This window comes from Stylophora pistillata, chromosome 7 (genome assembly GCF_964205215.1).
Source record: "Stylophora pistillata chromosome 7, jaStyPist1.2, whole genome shotgun sequence".
In the NCBI taxonomy this organism is placed as follows: Eukaryota; Metazoa; Cnidaria; class Anthozoa; order Scleractinia; family Pocilloporidae; genus Stylophora; species Stylophora pistillata.
The window spans coordinates 21,087,316-21,106,317 of NC_142525.1; the positions used below are offsets into that span (position 1 = coordinate 21,087,316).

Consider the following 19,002-nt stretch of genomic DNA (forward strand, 5'->3'; position numbering starts at 1 on the left):
AATAGTAATATAGTGATTTTCAAACTCTTGAGCCATTGGTTGAAGAATTTACACCCATTTCATTTGTTTAATATGGTATTCTAATTAATTAAGTACACACACTAAACTCACAGAACATTAGAAGTAAGCAGTACTTAATTGTTGTGTGTAATAACTTTAAACAGAACACAAGACTTAAAAAGAGCCAAAAGACGCAAGTTATGTACATAACAAGTGTTATAGTTTAAATGGATTTCCAAATATCTCTGAGGGTCATGCAAATTAATTTCTAAATAAGAATGTTTCAATGTCTTATCTACCTGGATTTAAAATCAAAGGCCCTTGAAAATTTGTAAGAAGGCAAGCAACAGTATAAATTTGAGTAATTGAGCCTAGTGTTGTTAGTGGCACATCAGAATAAAAAAATGGTACTCGTTAATTCTACTGATTGCCCTCTCTACATGAATTCTTAAACTAGCGATTGCCTTGGTCTTTAATACATCTGCCTCAGAAAACTGTGTTTGGTCCTCAAGAAAGGGAGGAATATGCAATTCTACATTTTTTGCATTTAACAAAGCTTCAATGTCAAATCCTTTGTCGGCCATGACCGAATCCCCTTCCTCAAGTAGATCTAAAATCCCACTACATCTAGTGATCTCTTTGTCAGAAATGCTACCTGAATAAAGTGAGGAAACAAATGAAACAGCACCATGTGGGGTTATTCCAATCAATCCCTTAAGTGTTGTACTACTCTTATATGAAGAATAGAGCTGAGACTGTAGTAAAAGTGAACTAGGTGTCTGCACAAAAATCTCTGTACAGTCAAGTATAACTATAGTACTAGGATACAATTCCTTAAAACCATCTGGCATGTGTCTATCTACATCCTCTCTAGTTGGCCAAATCATTTGTGTTCCAAGCAAAAAGTATAAATAATTAGACCAGGTGTTTAGCTTTCTAGATACAGTTGATAAGTGAATTTAAAAACGATGAGCTAAATCTTGCTCAAACAACCCAAGTTTTAATCGAACAAGGAACATAAACATTTCATCAATTAAGAGCATGCTCCTAGCACCGGGCCTACATTCTTTCACCTGATGCATAGTAATAGGTCATATTTTCCGCCGTTGGTCTAACAAAGTCAAAAATTCCTCAAGTGTTCGTATGACGAAAAACTAGTGTAAAACCTAATAGAATCTTAACTTTGTCAGAAGAAAATCTTTCTAAACTGAATTTGAGTAGTGCAAGCTGTTCTGCAGCTTGCCTTTTCGAGTAAGCTATCTCCTAATCAGCTTGGGCTTTCATTGTCTCAGCTTTGTCTTTCATAACCTGCACCTCTCTAATAGCAGCAGCAGTTTCATTCTGGCTTTCAGCTAATTGCGTTTTTGTTGCTAGCAATTCAGCTTGTATTGCTTGTATTTCCTCCTTTTGAGTATCCTTAATTGGTGTGTTGTTGATTTCTGACTCTGACTCTGACCCATCTGTCTGCATATCCCTGTATAACAAGATAAATGAAATATGTATTTTAAACGACACTATAAAAACATCTTGTTTGTTAATACATAGGATACTAACCTATCTATATATCGTACAATTTTCCTCCTCACTTTTGGCTGAGAAGTCCAATCAAACTTCGAAGGAACAGCTCCCCTTTTAAGCAATCTACGCCCAGCTTTATCCGGTGCAAGGTAATCCTCATCAATAAAATGCCTGGAACATACCCTTGTAGCGGTAGAAATCTAAAAACACAAACCAGAATAAAATAGAAGACCAGTTCTCTAAAATCTTTAAAGGGGAACGCAGGGGTATTTGTGAAGGAATTTTGCATTATTGGCCTGTTTTTTCTGTTTCGATTTCTGATAACCTTTTTTGCTAGCCGTTCGTTTTAACCTAGTTATGTTTTCTGAAGTGAGAGCGAAAACGCGATTAGAATTCCGCCATCTTGAAAGGTAACTGCCTGCTCAGAATTGGTCAGCGTGTATTCGTATGACGTCAAATAGTCAAGAAATATGATCCTGGCGAGATTCGAAGGTGTGGACTTGTTTAGTGTACATGCGAAATATGGATTTATCCGGGTCTGCCCCTATTAACGATAGTTTTAACGACGAAGAAAGTGCTACGAATACCTTTTCCATTCAGCCTTATCAGTTTGAGCCACGCAGGAACTCAGATAAAAGCGTGAGCGATAACGAGAGCATCTCGGGCGAGGAAAGCGAGGAGGAAAACACAAATCCGCGACTGAAAAATTCTGACTGGTATGTAACATGCGACTGCGATGTTTTCATACGATAATGTGCATGTACTGCTTTCAGTTTATTCGTACAATAAGAGAACGAATAAAAGATACTTAACTCAGGTGTGTACCTTTTTTTGGTATTTTGTTTTATTTGGCCCTGCAGTACGACTAAGTAGACCATTCATTTCATGCAGTGTGTGTACGATTCAAAGCTTTCAGTGTCGCTTTCGAGGTCAAGATTGTAATAGTACTGACAAGATCTAAGCGGTAGGATCCCAAAATCCCCGTTCGGACCAGCATTTATTTTTCCTTGTACAAACTATGTATAAGTAAGTGAATACTTTATACACTGTCCATACCGATAAAAATATGTAATCCAAGAGCCTAAATACAAATTTCATTCCCTGAGACAGCGTCAGTTTTTTTTTTAACCGCGGAGCATTTTCTAAAATCTAGGTGTTCGTGTGAGAACTGTCAGGTTATGGGAAGAGTGGAGGCCTGTATTTGCTGTCAGGAAATAACGGCAGTGAAAAAAAAATTATTGCGGCAGTAACTAGTGGTGAATGTCAAGAGGAACCAAAATGCATTACGCAGCATCCAGGTTTTCATCCAGTTTGCATAAACAGGTGGGTCCTACAGACTGCCTGGTATCAGTACAAGCAACAGTACAAAGATCCATACGATGGCCCTGAACATAAATTATTTCGACATATTGCCTACAGACAGCTGGCTCGGTGGTGCTGGGGAATACTGGGCAAGGAAATCAGGGTAGTTCTACCATCATGTGCAGTTATGTGTATACGAAACTTTTATCCTCCACCAGGGCCAGAAGAAGAGTTTGCCTTTGAAGGTTTTCGATATGCTGACGAATGATTTGATGAAAAGTTTTATCTTACTTATAAACTCAAGCAGTGACACGATGTACATAGTTGTACAATAATATATTTTACAATCCATTGAACCCTTCTACAAAGGCCTGATTACACAATAAGAAAATTAGTAATTTTAGCATTACTCCTTCCAATACTCTGTTTGTGATATGCTCCATTTGTTAGTTCATTAATTTTTCTTTAAATATAATTGCCAATGATGAACACAAGTGCTTCTCTCAACTATAGAGATTTGTGATGGAATATTGTATTGCATGCAATCACCTAAAGTAAATCAGTGAATTGATTATTAAAGAAGAGCTATCTAGTTTCTCCTACTTCTATGAACAACCTCCGGGCTCCTTCTGACAACTGTAAACTAGTATGTCTTTAATATATAGTTTTTAAACAAAAAATTTTAAAAAAATTGAGAATCCCTTTGAGCTAAATCACCAAACAAACACATTCTTTGTGCCTTTTAATTTACCTATTAAATCTTGAACAATGGTTATCAATGATGTCTGCCTTCGGAGGTGTTGGCTCTGCAGCTATATTTCTCGGTAAAAGAACAGGTATTGGTTGAGCAATTCTGTTTCCCGCTTCACATCGTTGAACAACCTGAGCGAGTAAATCTCTCAAATATTCGTAGGATTTCTTTTCAGTTACGGGTTTTACAACCCATCGCTTGTTTGCCTTGGGAAAGCAAAGTTTGTAGCGTGCCAGGCCTTCCTGTGCTCCAGACTTTATTACAGCTTGTCTACGGCCAGTGTTGTGATTATTGTCAATAGCAGCAAGCTGGGTCCTAGCAACCATGCCCTGGTATGAGAAATGCTCACGTTTAGGGCAATACTTAAGCATCATGGAGTGATATACCTCTAATCTACCTGTGTGGCAGAAGTCAGTAATCTTAGCAATATCCTTCAACAATTTAGTGTTTAGGACCACTTCCTCTAAAGCTAAGAAAGCTTGACTGTTTGGCTTAAGCCAACTGACTTTCTTGGCTTCAGAGGGAGAAATTTGTTGATGACAGCATTGGTGGAAATGAGTATTTCCTGACCAGATGTGCTTATTACAGATGTGATTTAAGAGTGACTTCCATTTTTCTTGAAGAGCCAAAACATTACCATTGCAGGTTGCAGCAGACCACCATAGGTGGTTTGAGATTGATTGTATCCATGGTGAGAGGCCCTCACATCCCCTTTGATTTGCCTTATGAGTCAGCTTCTTTACCACCCACTTGGAGAGATGCCACACATCATATTGGTGTTTGATGTTTGGGTGATCTTTGGCCATGGAACTGGTGATAGAGACATGGCGATCTGTTGCAATCCTACTGATGGTGATATCTTTTCCTTCAAGCATTTCTATGCACCTTGTAAATCCTTCTTTCTCCATTGCATTAGAAGATGTGACCTCAGTGACTTGAACCACCTGAAATGCCACCACATTACCAGTGTCCTCATCCATAAAAGTGTAAGTGCCATACTTTGCAGAATGGCCTGGACTGTCACAGCGACCATCGCCATTAAGACTAACAACACCCCTGGCAGTGAGAATCTCCATTTGCCTCCTACTTTCAGCTTCCCATGCCTCATGAATAACAGGGAACAAGTACTTTTTCTGTGTGTCATAAAAGACACTTTCACTGGAAAATTGAAGATTAAAGCATGATGCCCACTGGCTGATTGCAGTAAAAGTATTACCTGTAAACAAAATAGCAGCAGACAACAATAGATTTCCCAGAGGTTTCTGTTTGACTACTGGCTGTGAATCCCACTTTACTGTATGGCCACTGTTACAACTCGATTGAACTGATAACATGCTACCACTTGTTTTCCTTTCACAATCGATTATTATATCTCCACAACTGGGGCACCTTTTCAGCAATTTATTTATAGATGATTCAAAGACAACATATTTCTTTTCAGAGTCTGGGGTAATGTAGTCTCTCTTGGATTCTTCTTCAAATAATGTGTCATTCTTGACATCCTCTCTGGTGAAACTATTTACATGTAGTGGCAAATGCCAATTTGGGTCCTCAAAGTCATCATCCTCATAATCACTGTCATCATCACTTTCATCCATCTCATTCTCTTTGGTAACAGTGTTAGGTATCACAACTTCCACCTCAGGCAGAGGGGGCCATGAGGTAACACTGAAACCGTCATCTTCATAAGTAGGAAAGACTACATATGGGGGAGCATCCATAGCATAATTATGATCATTGTTAACTTTCCATCCTTCAGCATTAATGAATGAAGTTTTTGAAAGAGGAAAAATGCCAGTTGTATTTTCATCTATCGGTAGGGAAACTTTTTCGGTTGCATTTGCCTGGGTCAGATGGGGAGACTTAGTCCTAACTCTAGTAGTCATGGCAGCATCTTCAAACTCTGTTTGTATTGCCTTACTTTTGAGGATAAGAGGTTGAAGACAGCACTGAATTCCAACATCGCACTTCGTTGGACTCCAAGAGAAGGATTCTGAATTTTCAGAAACAACAACTTCCTCATTACTTAATACTCCTTCTGTGGAAGCATTCTGATCGTTTGTAGCGGCCAGTAATTCCGCGACATCCTGATACGAAACAATGACAGTATACTTCGTTTGTTATGGAAACTTTATTTCTTTTGGAAAAATACTTATGTAAATTTATATATCTAGCCCCTGATCCAGAGAGGACGAAAAGTAAGCCCGTTTTATAGTCCAAAATGGGGAATTTTTAGCGTCGAGGAGGTACAATTACGTATGAAGATGCATGGAGCAAGATGTAATAATTATTATCTACCTCGTTTTGTAATTCGGTGAGGAGAAATGCTCTGTCGTCGGTCAAAGCCCTTCTATATAATTATTTGAATGAGATTACGGTCCTTTCTTATTCACAGAGAGTGAGAAATCGTAACATATTGGGTTGAATAAATCACCTCGTAAATGGCAATAATCAAAACAAAAACTTTAACTAACTTCTTGATGCATTCGTCGATCGCGGCGATTTTCGCTTGACAATCGGGGTTTCTTTTTAGCAGATTGTGAAGCATAGTCAAATATAGAAGGCACAGCATCCTCCTTTAGCCGGCGTTTATACTTTTGCCCAGCGATCTTCGCTTGAAGATTCGACTGAAAACAGCTTGCCGAGAAGTGATCACTACAGACATAGCTGTATTGTAAGAGCGGCATATTCAAGCGACGAATTCTCTCCAGCCATGCTTTCCTCCGCTGTTTATCCGATGGAATCTTATGGAAGCTCACATTTGTTGTCTTAGCAGAGTAATTGGTACATCCAGGAACACAGCAGTTCACCATTTCGTCGAACTTAAAAATAAACTAGCTTTACAATCTCAAAAACGTATCAGTGCGAAGTGTTATTACTTTTAGAAAGTCCCGCGAAAAGGGTATTGACGATCTGACGCAACAGGGTACTGCTGACCAATTTAATACGGCTCATAAACATCCAAGATGGCGGAATTCTAATCGCGTTTTTCGTTCTCACTTTAGGAAACATATTTACGTTAAAACGAACGGCTAGCAAAAAGGGTTACCAAAAATCGAGACAGAAGAAACAGGTCAATAATACAAAATTACTTCAAAAATACCCCGGAGTTCCCCTTTAATCTGAAACCGACCCTACTCATACCTTGAATTTTGGGCCTTCGTCTCTTCGTATTTTCACAAGCCACTGTTTTCGTATATCCTCTTTGCCTGGTTGACCGGGTATTCAATGAAAACTTAAATCGCTCTAATATCTCGAGTCTCCGTTACAGCGGGGAACACAACAGTGAAAAGTTGTGGACTTTCCACGAACTTTTGTAGCAGTAATTTCATTGGCATCATCCCCGGTGTTACCTTAGGAGAACATGTAAAAGAGAGTCGTTACACATGTCGCTTTTAGCGCGGGTGCTTTTGTGGCGCGTGTATATGACAACTTCAAACACAAAAATTTTCCTTGTTTGAACATTTACAGTCTTCATTCCTTTGAAAATCTTTTTTTTTTCTTGAATAGACTTTTGTTTCCTAGTAGTCATCGACCAAAATAGTTTAAATAAGTAACGTTCTAGTTGAATTTTTTTATTACACATACCTTGCAAAGTCGCCATTTTGATTCGTCGCGACGAGCGTTTGCATCCGCAAACCTTGCTGAAGCGGGCGTTTGAAACAGCAATCGGTTCTCAATATAATCCAAAGGTTCAGTACGATACTTGACGATAATGACAAGGTTAAAAAGAATTGTCTCTAAAACGCTTGAAACTTTTGTTTGAAACCACACGTGCTTGACCTCTATAGCACTTTTGTTTACTGGAACGCTTGCAGTCCAGCAAGTCGTAGGTATGGGGTTTCCAAGCACGTGACCTCTAGCTGCAATAGGCCTATTCTTCTATCAAGTCTTTGAGAACTTGGGATCTGTGTACAAGCACATCCTTGACTAATAAAGATGCAGTACCTAACAAATAACAAACCCAACATTCAATTTAAACAAATCGGTTGGTTACTAGTAACTAATCTAAATAATCATGGTTATTAAACAAGAGAATGTAGCCACACAGTGTACAAATACCAGTTCCCAAGCATTCTTATTTGTGTCAATGAATATTCTATTAGCACATACCATTGTCAAAATCACCAAGTACAATTTACATCACTGAGCTGACTTTCACCACAGGGCATCCACTAATCGAGGCATGTTCACTGACACCACCAGAGATCAAACCATCATTGTTATCTGAATATGGCTTATTGAACGGCAGTTTGGTTCGCATTTGATGTAACACCTGGGATATCATCTGCTCTGGTAACTGATCCAAGACTTTGAGTTACGTCCACAGGGAGAAAACCACCTAAAACCAGCAACATTTATTAAAACGTGACAATCCTTTGGAGGGAATCTGGGTGGGAAAGATGGCAAGCAAAAAGCAACCTACCTTTGGAAACTTCAGTGACAGTAAAATAAAGTATCGAATAAACTCCACCCCTTATTTTTCTTTGAACTACAGAAATGAATACAGAGCTCGACATTACAGTTACTTCTGATAAAAAGGCACGTGAATATGTCTTAAATTATGCGTGCAGTCCTATCACAAAAGCTAATACACCAAAGAGGTGACAAATTTACAAACTAAAATAAAATCATGATACGATATGGACTAGATCAACAGTAATGCACACATACCAGAAGAACTGGACTGGACATCACTCGAAGTTGTACTAGTAAAAGATCCACTGCATCCAGCGACAATATATCCCTGTCATCATTGCCAACGTCTAAGTCATTCAACCATTCATCACTTAAGCTCTCTGGTGAATTTAGAAACGATCGGTTTCGGTCCTTCTCTTGTGGTGTTTCGGGTCGGAACCCTGTGTGCAATGTCCAGGTCGTTTATCGATACATTCGCCCCCATCCTGTTGAAGATCTTTACGAAAAGGTTGCTTGTCTGCACAGCATTCTCATCTGCACTTAGTTGTGGTACTCCTAGCAACTTTACATTAAATGAATAACTATATTCTTGCATTTCGTCGAGAATACCAGCCATCTCCTCCAATCTCACATCAATTTCATCTAGTTTGGCTCCAATTCTACAAAGTTCTTTCTCATTCATTTCATTTTATTAAAAATCAAATGTAATGCGAAATAAACCGTACCACTTAGAATAAAGGCTGATAGTTTCGAAAGAAACTGTTTGGGGCTGCGTCGGTGGGAGTAGCGAAATAATTTGGATATATCAACAAAGTTGAAATGGTAAATTAGCCACCGTAATGATTACAAAAGCTGACGTTTCGAGCGGTTAGCCCTTCGTCGGAGCGAATGTTTTTCTTTTCATTGACAGTTTTATACATATGATGTACGACCCTCGCAGTAGATAGCGCTATTTAAGCAATAGCGAAAATCAGACCTGAAAAAAATCAGGCCTGTACGGGATTCGAACCACTGACCTCTGCGACACTAGTGCAGCGCTCTACCAATTGAGCTAACAAGCTCAAAAGTGGATGTTTAATAAAAGGAGTAGTATTTGGTTACTCGTTCTTATTTTGAAAAAGTTGCAACAACCTTACTGCATAGCATTATATTTTCATAATCATCTACAATCAAAGCCTAAAGAACAGCAACAACAAACCAAAATTTCTCACAACTAAGTTATCTTAAACAATTTCTTGGCACACATTCAAAGGTTTTCTTTTCGGCCGTCTTTTCTTTAAATCCTAGCCACAAATAATCTGTTAATAACGCATTTAGTATACGATGCGCATATTTTAAAAACAAAAAAATTACAAAACAGGAAGTTACGAAACAGAAAATTACAAAACCTAAACCCAAGAAGTAACAGCAAGAGTGACTGAACTAGATGAAAACCGAAAAAACCTGATAACATTAATGAAGACCGAAAAACTATTATTTCGTGATCGAATAAATGATAAAAGAACTTAAACATTACCTTTTTTGAGCCCCTTCCAGAATAAGTGACGTATGTACTATTACCTGCGGCCCTACTTGATGAAACTAATTACAATGACGTAACTGTCCTCTCTACCTATCTCTATTAATCTTGTTTTTCCAAACATATGCCGGTTGTTTAAAAATGAAGCCCCTCTCTGTCATGACAGTTCCGCTCCGGAGAAAAAGAAAAAATGAAAAAACACAGAAAACCAAACAAAAACCAAAGAATAGAGAATAAATGTGACGCTTAATTATAGAGTAAATCGATACGGTAAATGAAGGTACTAGAGGAACTAGTTTCACTAATTTCTTAAATTATTTTCCCAAATAAAAATCTTCATTTGGGTAGAACGGGAGGAGCTTTTGCTCGTTTTTTAATCTACTTGCCTCGGCGCGATAATCGCTGAGCACTTCTCTGCCTCTTGATTCAATTTCTTTCATGGACGCCATACCCATCTTTCCCTTAACGGATTGTACCACTCTCGTACTTTTCTTGGTCAATTACTCGTAATTCGCAGATTCCTATGTAGTCCCTGAGGGTGTTCCGAGGGACACCGGATATTCGCATGGCCTCCGCGAGGGAGCACTGATTTTTTTTTATTATTTCGAGAACGCCAAAGTACCTCTCTTTTATCGATTGTAAATTCGATGTTTTGGCCAATCCTATAATAGGGACTTTAAGCAAACCACGACGGCTACGGCAACGAGAACGTGGAAAAACAATAGATCTAATTGACAGAACAATAGTCCAACACGTGCGTTTTAAAACTTTGTACATTTCTTAGCCGTCCTTTGCAAAACAACAACGTGAAATCACCCAAATTTGCGTCGTCTGCGAACCGAAACCGCGGCGGCAAATTATTTTAATTTACATTTGGAACTCAACGCTACTTTTATGCGTTACGTTGAGTTTGAGGTCTGGCGCCCCATGAGACGGCAAACACATGCAGCCATTTTCGAAATTCTAACTAAAAGTAGAAACTAATTTTTTAATCGACGTCTTCCGTGCCGTTGCCGTCCTGACTGCTTAAAGTCCCTAATATCAGAAAGAAAAACGTCCTAATTCCGCATTTATCATCATTCTTTCCCCAATTTATGAATTATTGAAACCTTACCTACTCTAAATGATAACTTTGGCAGATATTTATCACATCATCGTGCATCTAGAATTAGCAGCTGTGATCGTATACTTACTCTGTGACAATCAGGCGATATTGCGCGATAGTGAGATACAAAGTGCAAATTGTTACTAAAGCTTATTAAGTTTTACATACAGTTTGGCTTCTTTATTTACTTGGGCACTTCAGAAAAGTCTTCCGGCAATGGCTCATGGCAAATTTTCAGATAATTTGTCTAAGAGACGAATTACTTTTATCTTCCCCTCGCCTACGACTCTTTTGAGCTAGATTTTTTGATATATTTCACGAGCTACGACAATAAGTTAAGGATGTAATGTATTCAGTCTACTTCTAACAAACCTCGGGAAATCTTTGGGCCCTTTGGCTCCGAAGGCTTTGGCTCCTCCTCTTCGGGATCTACTTCCTCGACGTCTTTGCATTGAAAAGTCGCCCCTACAAAGCCAAAACATATACTAATTTAACTGCAATAGTATCTCTGGACTGAGTTAATCTTTATGCAACAATACTTAACAAATGGTAAACACCACAGCGTACAGAGTATGCAATGTGAGACTAGAATGCAATCTCACTTAGTGAAATAATCAGCAAAATCTTCATTACTGGAATTGCTATTGTATAGTGGTCTTCACTAAGTATCAAACTAAGTGTAAGACTGACATGGACTTTTGAAGTTACCGGTACTAGTTTAGAATTCATTTAAATTTGAATAAGTACTAAATACTGTAAGTATTACATAAAAATGTTACTGTGGTCCAGAGTAACCGGTATGTAGTTGTTTGTTAGGCAAAAAAGTACTGAATGAAATACTGTGGTTACTTACATGTAGATTTGGACTCTTGATAATTTTTTCTGGAAAAGACAAGAATAGGCACATGTAAATTATCTTATAATGATTGAAAAACAAAGACTCCATATAAACATCTTACACATGAAAAAAAAAACATTGTTAAAGGTAAACTTTGGTGATGAGTCCGATGACTGAGACATGTTGGCAGTATCTCTATTGATCTGTTAAGTTAAAACAATTAACAATATAATTATATGCTTTTAGTTGCTTAGAGTTAGTTTAATTGTTTTGAATGCTATGTTTGCCACTATGGGAACTTAAGGAGCCAATTTATTATTTAGCTGAAGCAGCTAATTACTGCACAAATTCCTTTATTATCAGAGAAATATGTTTCTAACATATTGACATTCACATGTGTTTCAGGCAAATTTGTTTATACATGATCAATACAAGTCTTATTATCTTTTGTATAACAGGACAATAGCTGTCTATAGTTGTTATCCTTGACAAAGAGATCATAAAGTGGTCTTCGTTGATATTGAAGTCTCCAATAAACACATTAAACTTGGTTGAAGATAGCATGAGTGTTTGCCTTAGAGCAGTGCAGAATTGACTAACTGGCACTCTAGGAGAGCGGTATATACCTATAATTGTTCTATGAGGAATAACTATTAGTCTGATTGCAATTATTTCTATTCCACTTCTATTACAGCAGAATGGATAGCCTGGGTAATAACCAATGAGACTATACACTGTTGTCCCACCATATGGACGACCATTATCATTATGAATATCATCATTTCTAACTAAATTACACTGTCCAATTTGATACATGGTATTGCTATCAGCCTTACTGAAACGTGTTTCAGAAAAAATATTGATGTCTGTTTTTAGGTAGTTTAAGTCTGCACGCACATCATCAATATGTTTATGCGAAGAACGTGCATTCAGTAAACAATTTTATAGCTCTCTCATCAGCATTGTAGACAGGTGAAATGCACAGTTCAAGTTTGCCCTCTGTTCTAAGATATTTCATATGTTTCTCAACTTCTGAGCTAACAGTTATTTTGTCTTAACAGAGTTCAGTGATGCACAGTCCCTCTATAGTTGTTACTCTGCTGAGCCCAACATAATGCATATGAGGAATTGCTCTTCGTCTAATTCCAAAGTTAACTACAACTCTGGTTTCTGTGTCCCCTTGTGATCTATGAATTGTTTTGGCAGCAGCAGGAAACTGTTTTCTCACAACTTGAACTGTTCGATTTTTACCAACTGCAAACACTGCGGTAACAGGTTTGATAGATGTCCAAGTAGGCTCGATGCCTTGGGTATACAATTGTCTGTTATCATGTCTGGTTTTTCTACCTACATCAGCATGGTCAAATTGGACCCATATGACACCAGATGGTCTGTCTGGCGCATGAAGTTGAATGAGTTTAATTACATTGCTAGCACCATTTGTTATGCCATCATCAATTCTTGTGTTCAATGATATTTCTGTTCTTTCTTCAACTGCAAGATTTAGATTGTAATGCAGCTGTTTAGTGTTTTTTGGTTCCAGGTTAGGTATTTGCTTCATTATTTTATCTCTTAGTTCAGTAGATGTAGCTCCTATGACACTGTCATGTGCTTTAATTGTATACTTAGTACCAGATATGCTACGGCGTGCTCTATCATTAAACTTATTTACTTTTTCTTTTTCTGTAGAAAGATGCGGTGCATCAAGTAGATAGTTACTATTGTTGGCTTTTATCATTCTTTGTTTTAAGTTAACAATATCTTGTTCGGTATGCTTTCCCTCTCTAAGTCTGTTCAACATCTCAGCAAACTCTTTGCTTTCTCGTTGTCTCATTATTTCATCGAGTTCAAACATTTTAAAAAGTTCATTCCAAAGATTGGGTGCAAGAATGGCATATTCTGAGTGATTCATATCTTTGAATATGTAACTATCCATGACTGGTGGCAGTTGAAAAAAGTCGCCAACGGCTATAATACTAACACCTCCAAAGGGTTTTCAGCTACCCTTAATATCCTTAAATGGGTTGTAAATTTGGATATTAAACATTGCATTACCCACCATTCATATTTCATCTAAAAATATCAGTTTTACTCCACCAATTTGACATCTCAATGTATTCAGTCTACTTGAATCGAGAGATGCAGGTATTGCAAGAGCACTATGTATTGTATTGCCATTGATGTTCTAAGCTGCTTTGCCAGTAGGTGCAAACAATAATACTTTTATTTCTGTAAAATCAACACCAGCTCTGGTATTACAATACTTTAATGCTGCCTGATGTAGAGCTTTGGTAAGGTGTGTTTTGCCAACACCTGCACCCCCACTAAGAAAGTAGTAGAACGGTTCATCAGTTGTTTTTATAAGATGTAAAACATGGTGTCTATATTCATTATCTTCTAACTCATTCAATATTAGTGGCTCAGAATTTGAGACAATAGAGGAAATGCCAAAGTCATCTGCAAAATTTTAGTCATTGAAGTCAGGATGTAAATCTCTACTACCTTCAGCTTCATCTTGGAGCTCAACACTTTGAGTAGCAGGTGCTATTGAGTCAAAAGAGTCTTCTATACTAGTCATCTCCTGTTCCATTTCATTAAAGTCTTGATTACAGACTGCATATTGTTCCATTTGTTTGTAAATTACATTTGATAGCAGCATATATCGTTCTTTGTAAGAAGAACAAACACCTATTATATCAGTTTCTTCATTTATCCAAGGAGTGAAGAGCATAATGAGTTCACGATAGTGCTTTTCTGGTTCCTTTTCTTTATTGAACCAGCAACTTCTTATTATTCTAGGTTTTGTTCTTTTCTTCAATTTAGATGGTACTTTATTAGCGCTCTCATTATCATCATCATTGTTAGTGAGAGATGTCTCTACAGGTAGGTTATCTGTGTCTAATTCATTGGACTGTTTTGCATATGGTTTTCCCCATGAATCATACCATGCAGCCCAGTCAGCAAACGTCACATGTTCAAACTTAATTGGGCGCTTGGAATATCTTTTTAGCAGACCACCTGTGTAAATCTCTTCACAGTCGTCTTCCATGTCTTTTATATCATTAAGTGGCTTTAAAAGCTCTACTCTGTCCTCTGGCGGTGAGGTATTTATAAAAATCACTTCTCGAGAAGCCTTTCTCATTGGAAGTTGCAAAACAATATAAACAGCTTCTTGTGCACTTATTTCAACATTGTTTACAAATTTACTGCCTGTCTCTGACTTGTTGCTTACTATTAGAATTTTCTTCCCTTGCTTCTGTATAAGCTTGCCGTAAAAGTTTACTCATACCCTTCTGGGCCTTAGAAATATAATTCACTATGTAGGCAGCACATGCATAGACATCTAATACATACTGGATATCCATGTTTGCTCTCCATGCACTTAAACAAGCAGGATTATGATTATTGATCCGCAGTTCAGTTGGATTTCTTTTCAAAAAGACTGTTGCTGTATTAATTGATGAGCGTATTGCAAGTAAATAGTTTTCTTCTGTGACTTTAAGCTTAAGCAATAATTAATCAAAAGAAATATCTTCACCCTCCTTGATATCATCTAGATACGATTTAATTGATTTCCATGTGTCCTCGTGTTTTTTTGTTTCAGTTTTGGCAACATCAGTGTCTAGAGGATATAGAATTTCTGTTTGTCTCATAGGAGGCTAAAAATAAATAAAAATAAAATTCTGGATTTATATTGCGCAGTTTCCATGACGGGATGATCAACTGCGCATTACAACAATGCATGGAATAAATACTAATTACATCATTACAACAATGCTTTGTAATAGATACCAGTTACATCACGTGTAGTATAAAATATTAAAAGCTAAGCTAACTAAGAAAAAAAGCCTTACTAAAAAATGCGTCTTTAAGAGTTTTTTAAAAGTGTCGACAGATTTAGCCATTCTAATTTCCGAAGGTAAATCATTCCAGAGTTTCGGCGTCGAAGCAACGAAAGCACGGTCGCCTAGGGTTTTTAAAGTTTTAAAATTCGGGTAAGATAGCAGTATTCCGTCATTAGAACGCAGTCCATATCTTGAATTTAAAGGCTTAATTTTGACAAGATCATAGATATAGGACGGTGCGGATTTGCGAATGGCTTTGAAAGTTAAAAGTAGAACCTTCAAATTAATACGAAATGAGACGGGAAGCCAATGCAGCTGACGGAGCACCGGTGTTATGTGGCAAAATTTGCCCTGCATAACAACAAGTCTGGCGGCTGCGTTTTGAACTCTCTGCAGTTTGTCAATATGGCACTTGGGCACACCGTATAATAGACTATTACAGTATTCTAGTCGGCTACTAATAAAGGAGTGAATAAGAGTCGCAGCTGAGTCCATTGAAAGGTGTTTCCTTATACGTCTAATATTGTGTAGGTGATAGAAAGCAGCAGGCTGTGGATAATTGAATCTGCATTCTCGTTTAGTATTCTTGCGACAAGTATGCGAGTGTCTGTGTACTTGCCTAGCAACAAGCTTCAGTAGTTCTTCATTGTAATTAGGCTTTTGACAAGTAATTATGTGATCTATATATGAAGTGACTTTTGCATCACTATCTGTACCAAACTGTGGTGTATCTTTAAGCCATATAAGCGTGTGAATGTGGGGTGAACCTCTTTGTTGGTATTCTACTCTGTAAAACCAGTCAGAGATACTTCCTACCGGTGAAGCAGGGCTTAAGAGGAAGTTTCTAAGAAACTGGCTTATTTGAAAATCAAAATGCCTTGCACAAGGTACAGGATCACTCTGTATTTGTCGACACTTTTCCTCCCAATTTAAGTTTTCTAGTTCATCATCGGTATATGGCTTGTGATCAACAACTTGGCCAAGTATTCTCAGTAGATGTATCCATCGTGTTTCGTCTGTCGAGAAGCTACAAAACAGTGAAGCTGGACCTAACTGTCTTATCATTGCAAAAAGATCTTTCTTAGCCTTCTCAAAATGGGAAGGTGATCCACGCAATGCTGTTAGAAATTTATATCCCTCATCATGACGTATTAATCTTTCTAATGTTCCTTCTTGCTTTATATGACCTGCATTTAAAGACCTGCTATTTACCTTGCATTTCTCAGGGCAATATGTGATTTTCCTAAAATGATTTTCATTTGCAACTTTTTGGCTTTGAAAAACATATTCTCAACACGCATGGCCGCTCTTCTATCTGATCTCCTCAGTTCAGACTTACAGATATTGCTATACTGAACTTTAACCTTGCGTTCTTTAATTTCTGGTCTTTTCATACCAACAAATATATATATCTTATTAGACGTTTTGTTGTGTAGTATCGCTGAGTATTTTTACGAGTTGTGCCGACAAAACGTCTAATAAGTTATTTATTATCCAACACGCCAACCTGTTATTTCAGTGCGGGCGAATTTCGCGAATATTTATTTACGGGGAGTGCGTGACAGAAGTATACGAAGCGGAACGGAATTGGCGCGTTGTTGTGTTGCTGTTTCTATTTTCTTCATTCAATGAAGAAATTTTCTGGTCGTCAAGCTACGATGGCCCAGAAGGCTCACAGTTCCCTTCTAACTTTTCACAGTTCCCTTCTAATTTTTCACAGTTCCCTTCTGATTTTTCGCAGTTCTGATTTTTCACAGTTCCCTTCTGATTTTTCACAGTTCCCTTCTGATTTTTCACAGTTCGCAGTTCTGATTTTTCACAGTTCCCTTCTGACTTTTCACAGTTCCCTTCTGATTCTCCGAACAGTTCCAAAAGGCCAGAACAATTCTGATCTTTTGGAACAAAAGCTCCGCCCTTGGTACTTCATCCGTCACATCCGGGCTTCCAAGTCTAGAAAAAGCGGGTGTTTTCGAAGTAAACATGGCAGCAATCTTTTTGACGTGCAGTTAACAGTGTTCTAGAAGTAAGAAAATGCCGCTACCAGTTTACTCACCGTGTATGAATGTGATTAGTGTTGTACAGGATGACCAGTTGGAATTGATCTCGAGCTATTTTAAACAGGGATACAGCAACTTGGAAATCCTGGAATTTTTAAAACTACACGGAATAACGATAAGTATATCAACGCTGAAAAGACGACTTCGAGCCTTAGGCTTGTCAAGACGTCCCATGAATATACCTCTTGATGAGCTAAAGAGTATCATAGAGAGAGAACTCGGTGGCAGTGGCTGCTTCGTGGGCTACCGCAAGATATGGGCCAGACTGAGGAAGAAAGGATTCTTGGTAAAGAGAATAACAGTCATGAAACTTCTAAGAGAGCTGGATCCGGAGGGAGTTGAGAGCAGGAAAAAGAAGAGACTTCGCCGAAGAACATACCATGCAAAAGGACCCAACTTTGTCTGGCACATCGATGGCTATGACAAACTGAAACCTTATGGATTCTGTGTGCATGGAGCCATCGATGGATTTTCAAGAAGGCTAATTTGGCTCGAGGTTGGTCCCACAAATAACAACCCTGAAGTTATCACTAAATTTTACCTTGATGCTGTAAAACAAGTCGGTGGTTTACCAAGAAAAGTGAGATCAGATGACGGAACTGAGAACAGCATGGTTACTGCAGTACATACATTTCTGAGATCAAGCCACAGTGACGAGGATGCAGGTCTTGGGTGTTTTCTCACTGGCTGGTCTACAGCAAATCAGAGGATTGAGGCCTATTGGTCCCATCTAGCTAAGGATGGTCCTGGTTGGTGGATTAACTTTTTTAAAGATCTACGTGACTTGGGTCTATTTATTGACGACTCACATCCAGTTCATGTTGACTGCATTCGATTTTGCTTCATGCCTATTCTAAGGAATGAGCTATATCAAGTGGCAGAGTTGTGGAATCAACACAGAATATTGTCAAGCAAATTTGGAAACAGCAGTGGTCCACGGAGACGACCTGATTGCATGTTTTTCCTACCTCACCTGTACAGTACAGATGACTACAAAACGGATGTAGACGAGGATGACGTTCAGGAGTTCTATGATCACTCCACAATGTGCCCACCTGATTACAGTGACGATTTTAAGGAATTTGCTCTAACTGTTATGAATGAACATCACCTTCCAGAGCCACACGATGTTAGCTCAGCTCTTGATCTGTATATGGAACTCCTCAAAGAGGTGGAAACGTTAACATAATGTTTTCAAAGCATATCCTTCGAACGTGTTCTTCCAGTTTTATAACCAACAACACGAGCTTTTGGCATATTTCAAATTACACCTGTATGTATAAAATTGATTTTCTTTATCCCAACTCTCTCACTGAGAATGTAGAATCCTTAATGAGATAGCTTAGAAGGAAAGACAAGGCAACATCGAAAATTCAACATCTTCCATCTGGCTGCAGGGATGGTGTTTGATACGCTTTTTTAATCTGAGACCAAGATGTGTTTACTGTCATGGTTTTCACAAAAACAAGAAGAAAATCAATAAAATGATCTTCTAGCAGCTTGCCTTTTTGCCCACCCTGTAATAAGCACTGGGGTGAAATGAGGACCTAATTTTATCTAATAGTAACTATTTTATTGCGCAAATGACAATTGTGTTTTTGTCTACACAGAAATAACTGCTTACAACTCTGCATGTAAGCAACTCTAA

At 38.1% G+C, this 19,002-nt stretch overlaps 2 protein-coding genes and 3 pseudogenes across 2 annotated transcripts; 2 read left to right on the forward strand and 3 right to left on the reverse strand.

Annotated features, from left to right (window-relative positions):
• The window catches only part of LOC148727037 (uncharacterized), a 2,977-nt pseudogene extending 2,557 nt beyond the window's left edge, over positions 1 to 420 (forward strand).
• Positions 421 to 2,673: 2,253 nt separating this feature from the next.
• On the reverse strand, positions 2,674 to 5,783 carry LOC148727038 (uncharacterized). The gene has a single exon (XM_088728500.1). The coding sequence runs from the start codon at positions 5,455 to 5,457 to the stop codon at positions 3,568 to 3,570; it is 1,890 nt and encodes a 629-aa protein (XP_088584626.1). The 5' UTR covers positions 5,458 to 5,783; the 3' UTR covers positions 2,674 to 3,567.
• Positions 5,784 to 7,543: 1,760 nt separating this feature from the next.
• LOC148727039 (uncharacterized) lies at positions 7,544 to 13,587 on the reverse strand (annotated as a pseudogene).
• A 1,380-nt stretch (positions 13,588 to 14,967) lies between these two features.
• LOC148727040 (uncharacterized) lies at positions 14,968 to 16,698 on the reverse strand (annotated as a pseudogene).
• A 686-nt stretch (positions 16,699 to 17,384) lies between these two features.
• On the forward strand, positions 17,385 to 18,543 carry LOC148727041 (uncharacterized). Its single transcript, XM_088728501.1, has one exon. It carries the CDS (start codon positions 17,527 to 17,529, stop codon positions 18,541 to 18,543), a length of 1,017 nt encoding a protein of 338 aa, XP_088584627.1. The 5' UTR covers positions 17,385 to 17,526.
• The last annotated feature ends 459 nt before the right edge of the window (positions 18,544 to 19,002 follow it).

What these genes read in the sequence shown, in the direction of transcription:
- LOC148727038 (XM_088728500.1), bottom strand. Translation starts at nt 5,457, where the DNA reads ATGACTACTAGAGTTAGGACTAAGTCTCCCCATCTGACCCAGGCAAAT.
- LOC148727041 (XM_088728501.1), top strand. Translation starts at nt 17,527, where the DNA reads ATGAATATACCTCTTGATGAGCTAAAGAGTATCATAGAGAGAGAACTC.